This window comes from Saccharomyces paradoxus, chromosome VI (assembly GCF_002079055.1).
Source record: "Saccharomyces paradoxus chromosome VI, complete sequence".
Classification (NCBI taxonomy): domain Eukaryota; kingdom Fungi; phylum Ascomycota; class Saccharomycetes; order Saccharomycetales; family Saccharomycetaceae; genus Saccharomyces; species Saccharomyces paradoxus.
In genome coordinates, this window is record NC_047492.1 from 167,163 (window position 1) to 186,934 (window position 19,772).

The 19,772-nt window shown below is 37.3% G+C and overlaps 10 protein-coding genes and 3 non-coding genes across 13 annotated transcripts; 10 read left to right on the plus strand and 3 right to left on the minus strand.

Moving 5' to 3' along the window:
• Positions 1 to 135: 135 nt before the first annotated feature.
• RPN11 (proteasome regulatory particle lid subunit RPN11) lies at positions 136 to 1,056 on the plus strand (the record flags this gene model as incomplete). The annotated part of the gene is made up of 1 exon (XM_033910177.1): positions 136 to 1,056. One exon carries the CDS (start codon positions 136 to 138, stop codon positions 1,054 to 1,056), a length of 921 nt encoding a protein of 306 aa, XP_033766068.1.
• Positions 1,057 to 1,241: 185 nt separating this feature from the next.
• On the minus strand, positions 1,242 to 2,588 carry SAD1 (mRNA splicing protein SAD1; the record flags this gene model as incomplete). The annotated part of the gene is made up of 1 exon (XM_033910178.1): positions 1,242 to 2,588. The coding sequence occupies one exon, from the start codon at positions 2,586 to 2,588 to the stop codon at positions 1,242 to 1,244; it is 1,347 nt and encodes a 448-aa protein (XP_033766069.1).
• Positions 2,589 to 2,855: 267 nt separating this feature from the next.
• SPAR_F00660 (putative Xaa-Pro dipeptidase) lies at positions 2,856 to 4,463 on the plus strand (the record flags this gene model as incomplete). Its single annotated transcript, XM_033910179.1, has 1 exon — positions 2,856 to 4,463. The coding sequence occupies one exon, from the start codon at positions 2,856 to 2,858 to the stop codon at positions 4,461 to 4,463; it is 1,608 nt and encodes a 535-aa protein (XP_033766070.1).
• A 186-nt stretch (positions 4,464 to 4,649) lies between these two features.
• Positions 4,650 to 4,741, minus strand: SPAR_Ftrna3F. The gene has a single exon. It is a non-coding gene; the product is annotated as a tRNA-Phe (tRNA).
• A 1,315-nt stretch (positions 4,742 to 6,056) lies between these two features.
• Positions 6,057 to 7,118, plus strand: YFH7 (Yfh7p; the record flags this gene model as incomplete). The annotated part of the gene is made up of 1 exon (XM_033910180.1): positions 6,057 to 7,118. The coding sequence occupies one exon, from the start codon at positions 6,057 to 6,059 to the stop codon at positions 7,116 to 7,118; it is 1,062 nt and encodes a 353-aa protein (XP_033766071.1).
• A 169-nt stretch (positions 7,119 to 7,287) lies between these two features.
• On the plus strand, positions 7,288 to 7,944 carry FAR7 (Far7p; the record flags this gene model as incomplete). The annotated part of the gene is made up of 1 exon (XM_033910181.1): positions 7,288 to 7,944. One exon carries the CDS (start codon positions 7,288 to 7,290, stop codon positions 7,942 to 7,944), a length of 657 nt encoding a protein of 218 aa, XP_033766072.1.
• A 1,684-nt stretch (positions 7,945 to 9,628) lies between these two features.
• Positions 9,629 to 9,699, plus strand: SPAR_Ftrna4G. Its single transcript has one exon. It is a non-coding gene; the product is annotated as a tRNA-Gly (tRNA).
• A 189-nt stretch (positions 9,700 to 9,888) lies between these two features.
• On the plus strand, positions 9,889 to 12,147 carry GCN20 (putative AAA family ATPase GCN20; the record flags this gene model as incomplete). Its single annotated transcript, XM_033910182.1, has 1 exon — positions 9,889 to 12,147. The coding sequence occupies one exon, from the start codon at positions 9,889 to 9,891 to the stop codon at positions 12,145 to 12,147; it is 2,259 nt and encodes a 752-aa protein (XP_033766073.1).
• A 328-nt stretch (positions 12,148 to 12,475) lies between these two features.
• On the plus strand, positions 12,476 to 13,975 carry UBP6 (ubiquitin-specific protease UBP6; the record flags this gene model as incomplete). Its single annotated transcript, XM_033910183.1, has 1 exon — positions 12,476 to 13,975. The coding sequence occupies one exon, from the start codon at positions 12,476 to 12,478 to the stop codon at positions 13,973 to 13,975; it is 1,500 nt and encodes a 499-aa protein (XP_033766074.1).
• A 188-nt stretch (positions 13,976 to 14,163) lies between these two features.
• MIC19 (Mic19p) lies at positions 14,164 to 14,676 on the minus strand (the record flags this gene model as incomplete). The annotated part of the gene is made up of 1 exon (XM_033910184.1): positions 14,164 to 14,676. One exon carries the CDS (start codon positions 14,674 to 14,676, stop codon positions 14,164 to 14,166), a length of 513 nt encoding a protein of 170 aa, XP_033766075.1.
• A 181-nt stretch (positions 14,677 to 14,857) lies between these two features.
• SPAR_Ftrna5Y lies at positions 14,858 to 14,946 on the plus strand. Its single transcript has one exon. It is a non-coding gene; the product is annotated as a tRNA-Tyr (tRNA).
• A 355-nt stretch (positions 14,947 to 15,301) lies between these two features.
• SPAR_F00720 (SUR7/PalI family protein) lies at positions 15,302 to 16,723 on the plus strand (the record flags this gene model as incomplete). Its single annotated transcript, XM_033910185.1, has 1 exon — positions 15,302 to 16,723. One exon carries the CDS (start codon positions 15,302 to 15,304, stop codon positions 16,721 to 16,723), a length of 1,422 nt encoding a protein of 473 aa, XP_033766076.1.
• Positions 16,724 to 17,325: 602 nt separating this feature from the next.
• On the plus strand, positions 17,326 to 19,701 carry IOC3 (Ioc3p; the record flags this gene model as incomplete). Its single annotated transcript, XM_033910186.1, has 1 exon — positions 17,326 to 19,701. The coding sequence occupies one exon, from the start codon at positions 17,326 to 17,328 to the stop codon at positions 19,699 to 19,701; it is 2,376 nt and encodes a 791-aa protein (XP_033766077.1).
• Between the last annotated feature and the right edge of the window lie 71 nt (positions 19,702 to 19,772).

Genomic DNA, 19,772 nt, shown 5'->3' on the forward strand with positions numbered 1-19,772 from the left:
CGGACCTCCAAGGTGGCAAATTCAAAGAGAAGCCTTTATAACCTAAGGAACGATTTATGACCAGTAGTATCCTGGAGGAGAGAAACGGCAGGAAATAGCACAGTTAAGAGGACTGAAAGGGGAATACGAAACACAATGGAACGACTACAGAGATTGATGATGAATAGTAAGGTGGGATCCGCGGACACCGGACGTGACGATACGAAGGAAACCGTTTATATTTCTTCGATCGCGCTTTTAAAGATGCTGAAGCATGGTAGAGCTGGTGTTCCCATGGAAGTCATGGGGTTGATGTTAGGTGAGTTTGTTGACGATTATACGGTCAACGTTGTGGACGTGTTTGCGATGCCTCAATCGGGTACCGGTGTTTCTGTTGAGGCTGTGGATGATGTTTTCCAAGCTAAGATGATGGATATGTTAAAGCAAACTGGCAGAGACCAAATGGTTGTTGGATGGTACCATTCCCATCCCGGGTTCGGCTGTTGGCTATCCTCTGTGGATGTTAACACTCAAAAATCTTTTGAACAATTAAACAGCAGAGCTGTTGCTGTTGTTGTTGACCCTATCCAATCCGTTAAGGGAAAAGTTGTCATTGATGCTTTTAGGTTGATTGACACGGGCGCATTGATAAATAACTTAGAGCCTAGACAAACAACCTCGAACACGGGTTTGTTGAACAAGGCCAATATTCAAGCCTTAATTCATGGTCTGAATAGACATTACTATTCTTTAAATATTGATTACCATAAGACCGTGCAAGAAACCAAGATGCTAATGAACTTACATAAAGAGCAATGGCAATCGGGTCTTAAGATGTACGATTACGAAGAAAAGGAAGAATCAAATTTGGCCGCTACAAAGAGTATGGTTAAGATTGCCGAACAGTACTCAAAGAGAATAGAAGAAGAAAAGGAATTGACCGAAGAGGAACTGAAGACAAGATACGTTGGTAGACAGGATCCAAAGAAGCACCTTTCTGAAACAGCAGATGAGACGCTGGAAAATAATATTGTTTCCGTGCTGACGGCGGGTGTTAATTCAGTGGCAATTAAATAACAGATTTATAAAAGTCATTATGCATTAAATAACTAGAAAGCCCTCTACATATATATTATATTGTATTTTCTTTAAAAAAATCCAATGAAGGGTCAATGGAATGGGAAAGAGAAACTCCATCGGGAGTGAATAGGCTTCTCAGTCAGTAAATTAAATGGATATTAGGAGTTTCAGTGCCGAATTTTTCACTTTTTTTTTTCCCATACCTGTATAAACGTTTCGTTAAGAAATAAGAGCTCAGCTTCTTTATCTGTTGTATTTATACCGTCTATTTCTATCCATTTTTCACTTTTGTCATCATACAGCTGAGTAATCCAATGACTTTTTTCGTCACCATTAAATGTGTTTCCATCCGTGGATGATGGTTTGATGATCACATGAACCACGTTTGCTTTTAAGCGATACTTGGCGTCCAAAATCTCAAGTTCACTGGAAAATTCTACTAACGTTTGGTTCCTATTTTTGACAGGATGTTCACTGTTACGGTCGAACCTATTGAAATGAAATATCAAGAACTGCGGTAACCGCGTTAATTCAAAAACAGGGCTAGTAGAGGAGCTTCTGGAGTTAGCGAATTTAGTCAATAATTTAGTGATATTTATTTGTGGAAGATCATCAACGCTGTTACCATCTTCAAAGGGTGAAAACTCTGGCAAATCCAAGGTCAAAACCCAAAATGGTTTGGCAATGACTTTGTTTGTAACAGATCCACTGGTGTCAGGCTCATTTCCAAATTTCGCTATCCTTACTTTGCCTTTACAAGATTGATTTAAAATTGATTTTAATTGGTTCGAAGTCGAGCAAATTTTATTGAATAACCATAAAAGAAAGAAACGCGGATCTATGGGATCCAAATTAAACCCTTCTTTAACTTTCAAATAGGCAACAAAATCGTCAATGGAAAGATAATGTTTGAATAATTTAGGAGACCAAATTTTCTTTATGCATATGGATAACCTTTTGATAAATTCCCCTTGATTATCAAAATGATTCAACAGGAAGTGGTCACGTAATGGGGCCATGTGCGACATTAAAAGCAATACACTATGCGCATAATCATAAGTTGCCGCATTGGTAAATCCTATAAATCCATTCATATATGCACGATTGTTCAAGTCGAAACATTGCCTGGGAAAGCTTTCTAGGTCACGCGGGCAATAAGTGGGATAAACCGCAAATTTTATGCTGTTCAACAATTGAACCTTACTGTCGTGTGAAATGTGGACATTTTGCGGTAAAATGTAAAACTTCAAACTTGTCAAATTCAAGAAGACGTGATGGTTTTCATCAATTGAGTGGATGAAAGCAGGACTCCTTTCATGTCTTCCCTGATAATAGTGTCCACACACGAGACAACAGTACACGTTCAAAGGAGATAGAGTAATGCAGCAAATCTTCTCAGAATCGAAGTCCAGTTTTTCTCTTACTACCGTCTCAAGATAGGCATAGTTTGGTTCTGGAGACTTTATCTTTTTCACTACCTCTTGCTTCAACTCATTTTCAGAATGTCTCCTCTTTTTATCGACCTCCATTATAAACAGCACTTAAGGTTAACACCCAGTAAACGATGAACCACTAAGAGGAAGCTTAAAATGCTGCCATTTTTTTTCCTAATTCGTCATTTTTTTCTTTATCAAGATTTTTCAGTCTCTTTGGTATTGCTTACTATGCGCGAGGGAGGATCAATTGACACTTTCCGCTACGGCCATTCTTCAGAAACTGTGTCATCTTTTTTCTAGGTCGAGCTGTGGGAAAAGCTTGGAAAATATCAGGTATAAACCCCATATGTTGTTGAAGTGATGTGCCTTGAACCAATCTCTCTTGTTGTTTTCGGATCCCTGGTGTTTTTCTTTGGCTTGGTGAAGTATATCAAACGTGGAGAAGGGCTAAAAACAAGGGCTGTTTTACAATCAAAGTACAAGGATAAGTATTATTACAGTAAAGAGGAAGAGGAAGAAATGGGCGAACTGGCAAACGTGAATGAAATTCCGGTGAAGATAAGAAACCAGAAGTATCCTGCAAAAGAACATAACTTGAGAGTTAAAGATTTGTTGTTCAAACGCAATTCAAAGCTGTCAAAGGTGTCCACTGCATTTTTTATTGCTGGCGAGGAATTAGAAGGAAACAAGTATTGTGACACTACTAGAGAATACAGACAAAATAGATATTTCTATCATTTGTCAGGTGTTGATATACCTGCTTCGGCGTTATTGTTTAACTGTAGTACAGATAAATTGACATTGTTTTTGCCAAACATCGATGAAGAAGACGTCATGTGGAGCGGTATGCCTTTGAGTTTGGATGAAGCAGTGAGAGTATTTGACGTTGATGAAGTCTTGTACATATCTGATTTGGGGTCGAAATTTAAAGAGCTGGAAGACTTTGCTATCTTTACCACCGATTTAGACAATGTTCATGATGAGAATATTGCAAAATTACTAATCCCTTCAGACTCTGACTTCTTTTATGCTATGGATGAAACTAGAGCGATTAAGGATTGGTATGAAATTGAGATCATCAGAAAAGCTTGTCAGATTTCAGACAAGAGTCATTTGGCCGTTATGTCTGCGTTGCCCATCGAGTTGAACGAGTTACAAATGCAAGCTGAGTTCGAATACCATGCCACCCGTCAAGGTGGTCGTTCTTTGGGATATGACCCCATTTGTTGTTCTGGACCGGCGTGTGGGACATTACACTACGTCAAGAATTCCGAAGATATCAAAGGTAAACATTCCATTTTAATTGATGCAGGTGCAGAATGGAGACAATATACAAGTGATATTACCAGATGTTTCCCGACCTCAGGCAAGTTTACTGCGGAACATCGTGAAGTTTATGAAACCGTTCTTGATATGCAAAACCAAGCAATGGAACAGATCAAACCTGGTGCTAAATGGGACGATTTGCATGCATTGACACACAAAGTCCTTATTAAACATTTCTTAAGTATGGGCATATTTAAGAAAGAGTTTTCTGAAGATGAAATCTTTAAAAGAAGGGCTTCTTGCGCTTTTTATCCCCATGGACTAGGCCATATGTTGGGGCTTGATGTACACGACGTTGGTGGTAATCCAAACTATGATGACCCAGATCCAATGTTTAGGTACTTAAGAATTCGCCGTCCTTTGAAAGAGAATATGATTATTACCAATGAACCAGGTTGTTATTTCAACCAATTCTTGATCAAAGAATTTTTAGAAAAGCACCCCGAAAGATTGGAACTTGTCGATATGAACGTGTTAAAAAAATATATGTATGTTGGTGGTGTTAGAATCGAAGATGATATTCTTGTTACTAAAGATGGTTACGAGAACCTAACTGGTATCACTTCTGACCCAGATGAAATTGAAAAAATCGTTCAAAAAGGTTTAAAGAAAACCCGTTCAGGTTTCCACGTAGTCGTTTAAGTATTGGCTTTTTTTTTTTTTGAATTACTTCCCAAAGTTAATATATTCGTTTATGCTTCGTCATACATAAGTATAATCTTTTTGGATTCTTCATATAACTAGATTTGAAATTACAAAAATTAGCACTGAAAAAGTCAAGTAGCAGTCCAGGCTAGTATACAACTTCCTGATATAGGAAAAAATAAATGCGAATTCTGTGGATCGAACACAGGACCTCCAGATAACTTGACCGAAGTTTTTTCTTCAGTCTGGCGCTCTCCCAACTGAGCTAAATCCGCTTCTGTTTGATGGAAATCCTTCTCTCAAATAAACTAAAAATCTACGATGGATTATGGTTTGTCTTCATTTTTAAATTTAATTCTTCTCCCTATGGAAATCTGATGATTCTGAGAATTAGGTGAATAATTAGATAATTGTTGGGATTCCATTGTTACGAAAGGCTATAATATTAGGTATATAGAATATACTAGAAGTTCTCCTCGAGGATATAGGAATCCACAAAAGGGAAACGATAGTTCTACATAGTGTTATAACTTTATCTTCTTTCCTTTTATATGTTGTCATTCATTATCCTATTACATTATCAATCCTTGCATTTCAGCTTTTATTAGATTGGATGACTGTTTCTCAATTTTTATGCCATCCTCTTGCACCGCATGTTATAATATAATATTAAATAGATGATATTAGAATTTCATTCCAACAGATTCAGAACTCGAAAACTTTGCAGACTGTGAAGATTCCTTTTTAGTATAACAATCAAAAGCTGAGAATTTAGTAAATACTCAGATAATTGTTCAGATCCCATTTTGATTAAGACAGCATTCTAAGAAATTCCCCTCGAGGACCGAATGAAAAATTCTGCGTAATTCTATAATTACTGTTATTGTCGTGAGAAATAGATGAATCCTGAGGTAATTGTTGAGATTCCGTTGTTGATAAAGGATGTAATATTAAGTACACAGAATATGTTAGAATACTGACCTATTATTCTTCATAATTAATCAATTAGTGATTATATGGAGTAATCAGATGCGAGACGTCATTGATGTTTCAGGACGGAGAATGATATGTGACTGCGTCTGCTTTTATTCTTAATTTATGTCATTTTTTAATGCCTTTTGTGATATTCTAGTAATATGAATACTATCGGTGGAAGTCGTCCACTTTTATTCCAGCAGTGTCGTATTTACGCTTCGCATACAATGGTGTCCTTATAACATTAACAATAGTTTCAGCATGCTGTATCGATAATAATATATCGACGATTACTTATTCTTGTCCTAATGATTATTGCCATGAGGCAATTCTTTTCCAATCTCACTTGCCCTTACATAAGCAAAAGGCATATCATCACTTCTTTGGGCTTATCAAGCTCTCCCAACAGTTTATATAGACTTTTCCTGCATAGAACCGGTAATCTTGCTTTCTTGCTCGTACAAACTGTATTGTTTTTCATTCATTAAATGCGTACCTACCTGTAGGCATCATCAAGTATTGTTCTTCGGGCAAAATAAGGAAACAACTTTGTTAAATTATTTCAGAAATACACGTTTCTACCCTGTATAATACCAGAGGATCATTACAAATACAATGGTTGATACGCATAAACTAGCAGACGACGTTCTTCAGCTATTGGATAACCGTATCGAAGACAATTATAGGGCTTGTGTTGTCCTAGTCGGTTCTCCAGGTTCTGGTAAGTCTACCGTTGCAGAAGAACTTTGTCAAATTATAAATGAAAGATATCACACCTTTTTGTCGGAGCATCCGAATATTATTGAAGTCAATGATGGGCAGAAACCTATAGTTGACTTGGTAGGTTCTCTAAAATCTCTCCAGCCAAATGAAGTAGCTGAAATGATTGAAAATCAGGGGCTGTTTAAAAATCATGTTGAGGATGTCAATTTCCAACCCGTCAAGTACTCAGACCTTACGTCAAATAACAGAGAATGTACCACAGTAGTTTCCAGAGGTGGTATTGCAAATGCCATCAGAATTGCAGCGGCTAACAATCCTGCCAATGCTGACCAATTGGGTCAGAATAGTATCAATATAGCGCAAATTGTTCCAATGGATGGATTTCATTTATCTCGCAGATGTCTAGACTTATTTAAAGACCCGAAAACTGCTCATAAAAGAAGAGGTTCGCCATCAACGTTCGACAGTAATAATTTCTTGCAACTGTGTAAAATTCTAGCCAAGACGTCCCTGTGTAAGGTCTCCTCACATGGTAAGTCTTACCTCACGTCAAGCGTTTTTGAAAAGTTATCCAAAACTTTTAGCCAAGCGGTTCCTGATATCTTTATTCCCGGGTTTGATCATGCTCTAAAGGACCCAACTCAAGACCAGTACTGTATTTCCAAATTTACAAGGATTGTTATACTCGAAGGTTTATATCTACTATATGACCAAGAAAACTGGAAGGAAATATACCAAACATTAGCTGATACGGGGGCTCTTCTTGTTTATAAGATTGACATAGACTATGAGGTCACCGAAGAAAGGGTGGCCAAAAGGCATCTGCAATCAGGCTTGGTGACGACTATTTCAGAAGGACGAGAAAAGTTTCGCAGCAATGATTTGTTAAATGGCAAGGATATAGACAAGCATTTGATTAAGGTTGATAATATTGTTCATATTCGAAACGATTAGAAGTTAAGCGGGACTTTGTATGTATTTTTGTATAATCACTTAATCCAGATAATGAAGGCGCGCAAGTGAAAACGGCATATTTTATGAATTCTACACAGTTGTCCTCCATTATACTATACATGGGAAGTTGCATATTGATTTCCCAAAAACTTCAAGCCATAATTTAAGTATGAGTGACCAAATCAACGCTTTATCAGTACAGCAGCAGCAGCAGCAGCAGCAGCAGGTCTACATGTCCCCTCAAGCAGAAAACTTGAATCACATGTACTTGTTAGTCAACAAGCTAGTGATCCAGTTGAGAGAAAATCAAGCAGAAAAGGCAAAAATACTAAGAAACATAGACGTATTATCCGGGAAATTAAGCAAGTATGAGACGACGGAAGAACCTCATGATACCACGGATAATATTGCATTGTTCAATAAATTTCTAGAACAAAGAGAAAAGGCTGCTATTACTGGGGAAGAGCAATTAAGCGACGATCTGGATGAAAATGCAAAGGATGACGTTATGCTAGGGGTATTGAAGCGTCAAAATACAATGCTCCGGAAAAGTTTAGAGGAATCGAAACAAAAAACCCTTGAATCCATGGACTTGTTGTCTTATTCTGAAGATTCACTAAATTACATCGTTGCTCAATTGAGAGGAAACATCCTAATGCATCATAAAGAGACGACCAAATTGATTAGGCAGAAGTTTCAGGTGGAGACAATTCCCCTCGAGGACAAAGAATTCAAAATGTATTTGGAAAATGTCAATGATCTGCAAAAGTTGACAGACATATCCCACGCTTACAGGCTACTACTGAGGCTACATGCACAGGAATGAAAATTTGGCCTTTTGATTCTAATGCAAGCGAGATGAAAAAATGGTCTTATATCTTAGACCGCTGTAAAATTCGAAAATTACTCATGAAAGCCTTGCGTTCTTTCTGATGTAACTTTGTGAAATTGAACAAGTGAAGAAGCTGAAACATTTTGCAGCAAAACAACTCATTAGAATGTCTTAACGTTCCTTTCTTGCAGTCGCGTGCATAAGATAACTCAAGCTACCGAGTTATCTGCCACAGATGAAAAAACGTTAGAAAAAAGCTTTTATAATTGCATAGGATATGTAAGTTTAATAAAGCAAGCCTTGTCTTAATATTTGCAGAACATTTTGACAGTAGTCTTTCTTTTCCAAGAGATCTGATGCCTTGACAAAACATAAACATATTTATTTCCTTCTGACAGGATAGTTGATTTTGTTGTAATAAGAATCGACTATAGTCTATCGTTTAGTATTCATAATATTAGTATATTATTATATACGGTGTAAGAAGATGCCGTGAAGGTTGAGAGATAAATATCAAATTTAATTGAAACTGAGATGTAAGGATTGTATGCCTTATAATAGAGCTTCATTCAGAAAATGGAATCCCAACAATTATCCAAAATCCATACAATTCTCAATAATAATACACTCGTGATAAAATATACCCGACAGACGATGGTTGATTTTAGTTAAACGTTTAGGATGATGTATGTAGTAATGATGATGTACCCAATCACCAGATTCAAATTTAGCTGTTGTATTACGGGCTCGAGTAATACCAGGGCGTCTTGCAATCCTAATATACCATCTTTGGGAAGTTACTTATTGTCCAAACGGATTATCAACTTGATCCACAGAATGTTACTTATCCTATATATATATATATATTGATAATTAGGAGTCAGTATTAACGAAGAATAAGTGAACCTTCTTTTATAATATATGAGAGAGGTATATAAACAAACGCCGGTAAGTTATATTGAACAAAATCAATCTAATAATGCGTTCGGTAATTACTATAGGTTCGATATGACGACTCATTTCCTTATATATGTAACTGTCAACTCAATAGTTCAATTAATAGATCTTTAACTTTACTGTGTCCCATTAACAAATAGTCGCATATCATTCTCCACTCTGATCATCTATACCGCATTCCATCTGATTTCTGCATGCAGTTATCTGATGATCAGCTATGAGTAACGATAAGTGGCTATTCCGACAATATAAGATCAGAATCTAACTAAAAGGTGGAGGCGCGCAGTCTCGGATCTAAGCTAATTGATACTTGTATCTGTTGAGAGATGAGTAAATATTGAGACAATTGTTGGAAATCCATTGTTGCTAAAGACTATAATATTAGGTATACAGAATGTACCAGAATTTGTCCTCGAGATATAGGAATCCACAAAAGGGAATCCATAGTTCTACATAGTGTTATTACCTTATCTTCTTTCCTTTTATATGTTGTCATTCATTATCCTATTACATTATCAATCCTTGCATTTCAGCTTCCATTAGATTGGATGACTATTTCTCAATCTTTATGCCATCCTCTTGCACCGCGTGTTATAATATACCACTAAATAGATGATATTAGAATTTCATTCCAACAATTTTAATTACATGTTGATGTGTTTGTAACTCGGCTAGTAATAGAGTATATCATTCTGAGATACAGCTCTTTCACAAGAAATAAGCGCAAGTGGTTTAGTGGTAAAATCCAACGTTGCCATCGTTGGGCCCCCGGTTCGATTCCGGGCTTGCGCACTTTCTTTTCGATTTTTCATTTTTTTGTTCCTGAAAATTTTTCGTATTATTAGATCTGATGGAAAAATGAAAGACATTTGAAAAGTGAGAAACATATATATTGCAGTACACTAAGTAAGAACTCTTCTTTTTAAGGCACTAGAATCTCAACTTCAATTCATAGGATAAAAGATAAATAACTCCCTTGTAATGGCAAGTATTGGCTCTCAAGTGAGAAAAGCTGCTTCTAGCATTGATCCTATCGTCACTGATTATGCAGTGGGCTACTTTAACCACTTGTCCGGCATAACCTTCGATGCTGTTCAGAGTAAGCAAGTAGATTTAACCACTGAAGTGAAATTTGTGTCCGATTTGTTGGTTGATGCAGGTGCGTCAAAGGACAAGGTTAACGAATTGGCCGAAAATATTCTGAAGCAATTGACTACTCAACTGAGGGAAAACGAAGCCAAATTGGAATTGACCGGCGATACGTCCAAGAGATTACTTGATATTAATGTCTTGAAGAGTCATAACAGTAAGTCCGACATCAACGTCTCTTTGAGCATGCTGGGTGTGAACGGTGACATCGAACACGCTGGTAGAAATATGGAAACAAGAGTCGATTTGAAAAAATTGGCCAAGGCTGAACAAAAGATCGCAAAGAAAGTCGCTAAGAGAAATAACAAATTTGTTCAATACGAGGCTTCTAAATTGATTAATGACCAAAAGGAGGAGGACTATGATTCTTTCTTCTTGCAAATCAACCCTTTGGAATTCGGTTCATCAGCTGGTAAATCCAAGGATATTCATATCGACACTTTCGACTTGTATGTCGGTGACGGTCAAAGAATTTTGTCCAATGCCCAATTGACCCTAAGTTTCGGTCACAGATATGGTCTTGTGGGTCAAAATGGTATTGGTAAATCTACTTTATTAAGAGCTCTGTCTAGAAGAGAGCTAAATGTCCCGAAACATGTTTCGATCTTACACGTGGAACAAGAGTTAAGAGGTGATGATACAAAGGCTTTGCAAAGTGTGCTGGATGCTGATGTTTGGAGAAAACAACTGCTAAGTGAAGAAGCGAAGATTAATGAAAGATTAAAGGAAATGGATGCTTTAAGAAAGGAATTCGAAGAGGAAAGTTTGGAAGTTAAAAAATTGGATAATGAAAGAGAAGATCTAGATAATCATTTGATACAGATTTCTGAGAAATTGGTCGATATGGAATCTGACAAGGCTGAAGCTAGGGCAGCATCAATCTTATACGGTTTGGGGTTCAGTACCGAGGCACAACAACAACCCACCAATTCATTTTCCGGTGGTTGGAGAATGAGACTGTCGTTGGCAAGAGCCTTGTTCTGTCAACCAGATCTTTTGTTGTTAGATGAACCTTCCAATATGTTGGATGTGCCATCTATTGCTTACTTAGCAGAATATTTGAAAACATATCCAAATACAGTCTTAACAGTTTCTCACGACCGTGCATTCTTGAACGAGGTGGCCACAGATATCATATATCAACACAACGAAAGATTGGACTATTACAGAGGCCAAGATTTCGATACCTTTTATACCACGAAGGAGGAACGTAGAAAGAATGCTCAACGTGAATACGACAACCAAATGGTTTACAGAAAACATTTGCAAGATTTTATTGACAAATATAGATACAATGCTGCCAAATCACAGGAAGCCCAATCAAGAATTAAGAAATTGGAAAAATTGCCCGTTTTGGAACCACCTGAACAGGACAAAACCATTGATTTCAAATTCCCTGAATGTGACAAATTATCCCCACCGATTATTCAATTGCAAGACGTTTTCTTCGGTTATGATGAAAAAAATCTATTATTGAAGGACGTTAACTTGGATGTTCAAATGGATTCCAGAATCGCCCTTGTAGGTGCCAATGGTTGTGGTAAGACCACATTGTTAAAGATTATGATGGAGCAGTTAAGACCACTAAAGGGTTTCGTATCAAGGAACCCGAGATTGCGTATAGGTTACTTCACCCAACATCATGTAGATTCTATGGACTTGACAACTTCTGCAGTGGACTGGATGTCCAAATCCTTCCCAGGTAGAACCGACGAAGAGTATAGACGCCATTTAGGTTCATTTGGTATCACTGGTACTCTGGGTCTACAAAAGATGCAATTACTATCCGGTGGTCAAAAATCTCGTGTTGCATTCGCTGCATTATGCCTAAATAATCCACATATTTTAGTTCTGGATGAGCCTTCTAATCATTTAGATACTACCGGTCTAGATGCCTTGGTGGAGGCTTTGAAAAACTTCAATGGTGGTGTCTTAATGGTTTCCCATGATATCTCTGTTATTGATTCTGTTTGTAAGGAGATTTGGGTTTCAGAGCAAGGTACTGTCAAGAGATTCGAAGGTACTATCTACGACTACAGAGATTACATCTTGCGGTCCGCTGATGCTGCCGGTGTCGTTAAAAAACATTAGTCATTTGGAAGACAGCCTAGAGTATATTTTCATAGAAGCTTGTTTAACGTATGCATTCGTAACCTCATGATTCTCTTTTTTTACCACTTGTATTGGTATCAAATTGACCTAAATTGCACTGAACCTATACGGTACTCTTGCTTGTTATTAGTATCACTTCTTACGTCAAAAAGGTAGTTGCTAATATAAAACATAAATATACAAGAAGGGTGAAATAGTTTTTGAATTTTGCCACTGTAAGTAATTGACGTATTTAAAATACGAGATTTAGCTCTTCAAAAGGACACATAAATAAGAAAATTTGCCCTACCTAGTCTTCTGTCGAAATATGAGCGGAGAAACGTTTGAATTTAATATTAGGCATTCTGGTAAAGTTTACCCAATAACACTTTCCATCGATGCCACTGCAGCCGATTTGAAAAGTAAAGTAGAGGAATTGACTCAAGTCCCAAGTACCCGCCAAAAGTATATGGTTAAAGGCAGCTTGTCGGGCGAAGAGTCCATTAAAATATACTCTTTGATCAAGCCAGGATCGACGGTAATGCTATTGGGGACTCCAGACGCTAACCTAATTTCTAAACCAGCGAAGAAAAACAATTTCATTGAAGACCTTGCACCTGAGCAACAAGTCCAACAATTTGCTCAATTGCCTGTTGGTTTCAAGAATATGGGCAACACCTGTTATCTGAATGCTACCTTACAGGCTTTATTCGGAGTGAACGATTTAAGAGATATGATTCTTAATTATAACCCTTCCCAAGGTGTCTCTAATAGTGGTGCACAGGATGAAGAAATACATAAACAAATTGTCATTGAAATGAAACGTTGTTTTGAAAATTTACAGAATAAAAGTTTCAAGAGTGTTTTGCCTATTGTGTTATTAAACACCCTAAGAAAATGCTATCCACAATTTGCTGAACGCGATTCGCAAGGTGGGTTCTATAAACAACAAGACGCTGAGGAACTGTTTACACAATTATTTCATAGTATGAGTGTTGTTTTTGGTGACAAATTTTCCGAAGATTTCAGGATTCAATTCAAAACTACCATCAAAGACACAGCTAATGAAAACGATGTTACTGTCAAGGAAACTGAGAGCGACTCTAAATTGCAATGTCATATTTCCGGTACTACGAATTTCATGAGAAATGGGCTGCTGGAAGGCTTGAATGAGAAAATCGAAAAAAGATCAGACTTAACTGGCGCCAATTCCATCTATAGTGTCGAAAAGAAAATATCAAGATTACCAAAGTTTTTAACTGTTCAGTACGTTAGATTTTTTTGGAAAAGGTCAACCAACAAGAAATCTAAAATATTGCGTAAGGTCGTTTTCCCATTTCAATTAGATGTTGCAGATATGCTTACCCCGGAATACGCAGCAGAGAAGATAAAAGTTCGTGATGAACTGAGAATAGTTGAAAAGGAGAAAAATGAAAAAGAAAGAGAGATCAAAAGGCGTAAATTTGATCCATCATCCAGCGAAAATGTTATGACACCGAGAGAACAATACGAGACGCAAGTGGCTATTAACGAAAGTGAAAAAGATCAATGGCTGGAAGAATATAAGAAACATTTTCCTCCAAACTTGGAAAAGGGTGAAAACCCATCTTGCGTTTATAACTTAATCGGTGTCATTACACATCAAGGTGCCAATTCTGAGTCTGGACATTATCAAGCTTTTATAAGGGACGAGCTGGACGAAAATAAATGGTATAAATTTAACGATGATAAAGTTAGCGTTGTTGAAAAGGAGAAAATTGAATCTTTAGCCGGTGGGGGTGAAAGTGATAGTGCATTGATTTTAATGTATAAAGGATTTGGTCTATAAGTTCAATATTCATTCATTTTTCAAAATTAATATCTTCTTCGGAATATACATATACATTTTTTACATACACATAAAAATATTTCTCTCCCTTTTCCATTCACCACTTGATAAAAATGCATTTTATAAACATGAAATGGCGATTATTTTTTTCATTCTTTTTGGTTGAGTTTATGTATACTTTTTTTTATTCAACCCATAACGAGTTTTTTGAATTCTTCCATCTCCTCGTAACAATTCAATGGTTTGCCCTTATTGGCCAAAAGACACTCAGTCAATTTTGTCTTTATAGAAACATTGCCGTTGTCTTTTTTGTTATCAGATTTACCCTTGGCACCACCGTATTTCTCCAACTTTTGTAACTCTAATTGGTCGAATAATGTTAATTTCTTGTTTAATGACTCAATCTGACTGTTCAATGAATTTGATGATACTCCATCAACGACATCCTTATCGTCGTCTGATAATAGTGAATTGTTCAAAGTGTCTTCAAACTTCTTTAGCGTTTCGACTTCTAGGTTAGACAGTCTTTGTGCAACTTTTTTTTCAATGAATTTTTCTGCATTTTGCTTTGTGACATAGTCTGATTCCTTCGATGAATCCAATTGAGAAACTAAAGACTGTGAAAAATCGATCTGTGTAAGCGGGGTGTACACTTGTTGTTTTTCTGCACCAGCATCTACTTTGGAAGTGGTTGAACCCATGTTTAGTCTTAGATTGACTGTGTATTACTCAATATGGTATTTTGTTCTTCCGCTTTCCTGGTTAACAATCTTTTTGAATTGATCCTTCTCACTTGTTTTTTCCTTTGCGTCTTATTGGAAGAAGAAAATATATATATCCCTGAAATTAAGAAAATATGATGAACCTCACAACTGAAAACGACTCTCGGTAGCCAAGTTGGTTTAAGGCGCAAGACTGTAATTTATCACTACGAAATCTTGAGATCGGGCGTTCGACTCGCCCCCGGGAGATATTTTTTGTCACTTTCTAATATAAACACAAGTGATAAACTCGTAGTTAAACAACCAACCAAGCATTTTTAAAACTGATACAAAGTCAAATAAAGCTATTTGCCGAATTTGTTGCCGATTTGATTGACTTTCTTGGGGATTTCTGTCGCCGCATTTTTTTTTGTGACAGAATATAATTGAAAATGAGAAACGAAAATATAAATACATACGAACAGTAACAAATAAACTATTTAATTGATGATTAAGATGAGATAACTCTTGCAATTTTATATTATTTGCCTGCATTACAAGAAGGTGAGGAATTCCTTTTTTTTTGCTAGTTATTTTTTTTTTTGGGAACCATACTCACTAATTGATGTTAAATTTCAAACTGATTTTGCTGTTGGCCTCTTTCCTACAATTAATTTCCTTTTCTGGCTTTCTGATATGCTGTTTAACTTCACCAATAATCAGGAACTTGGGTTTGGCTCAAGTTGGTGGAGTTTCATATGGTGCCTTTGGTTACTGTCAAGCTTTGGATTCTTTTTCCTGCTCTCGAGTACGATTAATATATAACGCCTCGAAAGTAAGACTGTCTGGCTCTTCTTTTGAGCGTTGGTGGCTGGGTCCTAAAGCAAGGCACACAATAGGTGAACTTTTGATTTCGATACCGATTGCTACATGTATGACCTTCATTTGTTTTGTAGTTCCGTTAGTTTTCATTTTTCTCTTCCAGAGCGAAGGAACTAATGTCTCACTTATTGCTTCCAACGCTATATTACACATACTGTCACTTTTGTCAACTATTTTTGCATGCATCGTAATTTTACTACAATTTCATCCTTATACGACCTGGTGTGGCTGGCTAACTCTTCCCTGTTCCTTCTGCTCATTATTGGCGTGCATTTTATCTGTTTTGAGTTGGATAAACCGGCGCAGTCAAGCAGAAATCATCGTCAAAGAAGCTAGCATGGAGAACGTAGATAGTCTCCTCAAACTATATGGAACAAGTCAAACATCAAGTGCTCAAAGTGATAAGTATTCAGAAGCAACCAAGAGTACTGACACGTCTCCCTCTAGGCAGTCCGTTTATGATATCGCAAGTATTTTCAATGATCTACCAAGGACCCTAGATCCTAATCAAGATAAACTGGCTATAACAAATCAAGATGAACGACTACCTGAAATTAATTCTTCATTGAAACAGGCGCCTTCGTTTATTTTTTTTACTCCAAAGTTGAACGGTGCACAAATGTTTTCTGGAAGGCATACTGGAAATCAAGAATTCTTATCCTTGGATAAAATTGATATAACCAATTTACCCGTAAAGCAAGAAGATGTGAAAATGCCTACTGAAAAAAAAATGGAAAATGTTTTGTATTATGAGGGAATCTCAAGTTATTCACAAAACAACTACGATCCCCCTTGGTTATTTGGTGTCGAGGCTCCTCAATCGGCCAATTGCTTTAAAATATACTCAAAAAAGAACTACGACCTCATAGAGCCCCCACAATATCAACTGCACCAACTGAAACAGTCAAGTAATTACCAAGATCAAAGTGAAGTTCCTCACAATTACTTTATTCCTCGGCATTCGCGAGGGAGACCAGTAGGACACAATCACACTAATGATCGCTACAACTCACGTGCTACTCCTGGTAACAGCGAACACTTCCGCCAAACATTGCCACAAACCTACAATATACAAAACATGCTGCCCAGAAAATACAAGCCCGCCTACAAACAACAGGCGCATTGCGTAAAGAGCAACCCACAGCCGGCCTACACTTTCCACTGACAAAATAACGAGAATAAAGTGTTATCCAGTTCACTTTTTTTGTACGCGTTTTGTTGGCGCGCCGCAATTTGAAAATAACAGTAAGTGCTTCTTGCACTATCTAATGATTCTGCCTATACTCCACATCGCTAACGTCTGTTAAGTGTGATAGACTAGTATATAGAAAATAATAATAAGATAGAACAATAGTATATGACCTTTATCAAGCACATCTTTTTGCCCTTACTTTCCGAAACATAGAAAGGAAATGTCATGTCCTCTCTAAACAGTACTTAATACTGCCGAATGAGAAATAGCTTTTAGGTACAGTTCGTTTATTCTTAGCATTAACAGTGAAGTGAAAGGACGGGTACACAAGTGTTTGTGATTATTAAGCTTTCTTGTACGTGGAAATAGTTATGATATTACCTACCGGATAATAAAAGTGAAATATCGTGCTTCACGATTTGCTGAAACTTTAACAAATTCATTGAAATTACGTGAATTTATACTAATGAGTGGACTTAATTTCCTCAGATGATGATATTTTCCACATTAATTTTGGCCAACAAAGCTATCACCTACCAAGTACTTCAAGCGACATTTGCAATCCCCTATTGTTTATGGATTCCCCATCCAATTCCATCCCAAATTCGCAGCAAGAAGCCCAGGGCAGCTCTTCCACACAGTTTGCTAAGCACGATAATGATCGCGTACCAATGGCTGTCCCTTCACAAACCGATCAAAACGTTACTGTTTCACAATCATCTGACAATTTAAGAAGATCAAGACGTGTTCCTAAACCAAGAACGAGCATTTATGATGAATATGAGGAAGAGCTTAAGGAAAGGGCAAACAAACCTAAGAGGAAGAGACCTGCACCTCCTAAGAAAAAGCCATCTTCCACACAAAACTCTAAATCAAACGATAAAGTGGAGAAAAAAAAGGTCACCACAATTGTCAAAGATGGCAAGCCTACACTGAAGGCTAATGACAAAAAAGTGGCGCCGAAACCCAAGCCCGCCCATGAACAGGTAGAACCTGCCTTGGTTCCTAGCAATTGGACTTCAGTAATACCTTTGCTTACTTCTGATTTCAAGAACCAATATAGTGTCATATCTAGGTTAAAAAATCCTAACATGAAACCTGTACCATATGCTGGAGATATTATTAAGTTGATGGCATTCATAAATAAGTTTAGTTCTTTTTTCCATTCTGACCTACAAAATTTATCATTCCAAGATTTTGAAGTCGGGTTGGATTTATACCCTGGCGATCCTAAGGGGAACGCAGCTGGTATAATGAAGGGAACTGATGATACCCCCTTATTACTATATCCTGATTTTATGGCCATCAAGGACATCGTTTATTGCCAAGACAAAATGAACCTATTGTTCCTAACCTTGTTAGATCTAACATTTGCAGAAGGTTTTGATGGTAAAAGTGCAAAAAAGAAAGGCCCACTGACTACTTGGGAGGACCTAAAATCATCCTCCAAAAAAGTATTTTCTAATCCTCTTTATCGATTAAGACTGGTAGCTCGCGAATGGGGTTACCCACGAGAATGGCGTCAGCAGCTCCCTAGTGACCAAGATATCTCCAAACCTAGAACTGCTCTTTTTGAACAAGATGAACAAACACCTGTGGTGGATCCCAGTCATCCGGAAATTTTAACGCCAAATATATATACCTGGAATACAAATGAGCCTCTTCTTTTAGAATCTGATCCCTTGCAGAATCGGGAAATAGACAAGAATGGAATTTTGGCACTCAAACCAATGGACCGTATTGTTTTGTTGAGGGCGTTAACTGATTGGTGCGCTTCTCACTCACCAGCTATCCATAATGAGATATACAAGTTAACTCATGGTAAAAAAGATCCCGTTTTTGGCATTCAAACACAACAAGTGCCAAGGTATGCAGTTGAAGGGGTAGATAATACCATGAATCAGTTTAAAAAACTTTGCACATTGATTCAGTCGAGGTACGAAATCAGAAGTAAGAAAAAGCATTTTGTCAAACAACTAAAAGAGGGTAAAAAACCAGATTTATCAAGAAAGCTAGAAATCTTGAAGGGAATTAAAGCCGATTTGAAAAATGTAGTGAAATCCGAAAAGGATGAACTTTTGTTATCACTGTACGACAAGTGGGTTCCATTGTTTGAAGGCGAACTGCCCGATCAGCCGTTAGCTAATCCTTTTTCGGAAAGGCTTTATAAATTGCGATTACAAGAGTTCTTCCTTGGTAGAGTTCCCCATATAGGTGATTTTTACATGCCAAGACTGCACAGTTATGACGAGTCACTCGAAATGAGTACCTTTACTGATCTGAGAAGCCTACAAGCATTGTTATCGAAATTCAAAAATAATGAATACAGCGCTTTTACACTGTTTGAAAATGATGGACAATCGATGAGTGCACAATTCAAATTGTTTTACCATGACACACCATCGTTGGCGCATGATGTTGCGCAAGGCAGAAATACATCGGGGAAGGTTTATTGGTATGAATTATGTCACGATTCAGCAACACTGTTGGAGTTCTTGGACTTTTTGGACTATAAAATCTCTAAACCTCAAGATGAAAAGAAGGAGGGAAACGAGAAAGAAAAAGAAACATCGGATAGCGAAGCGCAAACGTTGGAGCAGAAACCTACTGCTACCACCGATTCTAATCCTTCCATGAATACTAACCCGCTGCCAAAAGACGCAAAATACAACACCGCGAGAAAGAAGCTACAGATATTAAAGGAATTTCTATCTGATTACTATTTCATTCTTCGTCAGTTCGAACAAATGAAAGTTCAATTTGCAGACATGAAGCCGGGCAAGAGACAATTGAGAAGAATACAGCGACAAACCGTGAACTATAATACGGAATATGATAGTGAAGAATATGTCGATGATGAAGAAGAAAACGAGGAAGTTGATATTTATGATGATGACAACGAGAACGATTCCTCTTTTGATGATGGAAGAGCTAAAAGGCAGCGCACCTAGATAACCAGTTCTTAAGGAATCTGAAGACTGTAAAACATCTTACCGCCTCCATTACGATCAATTAAGTGATG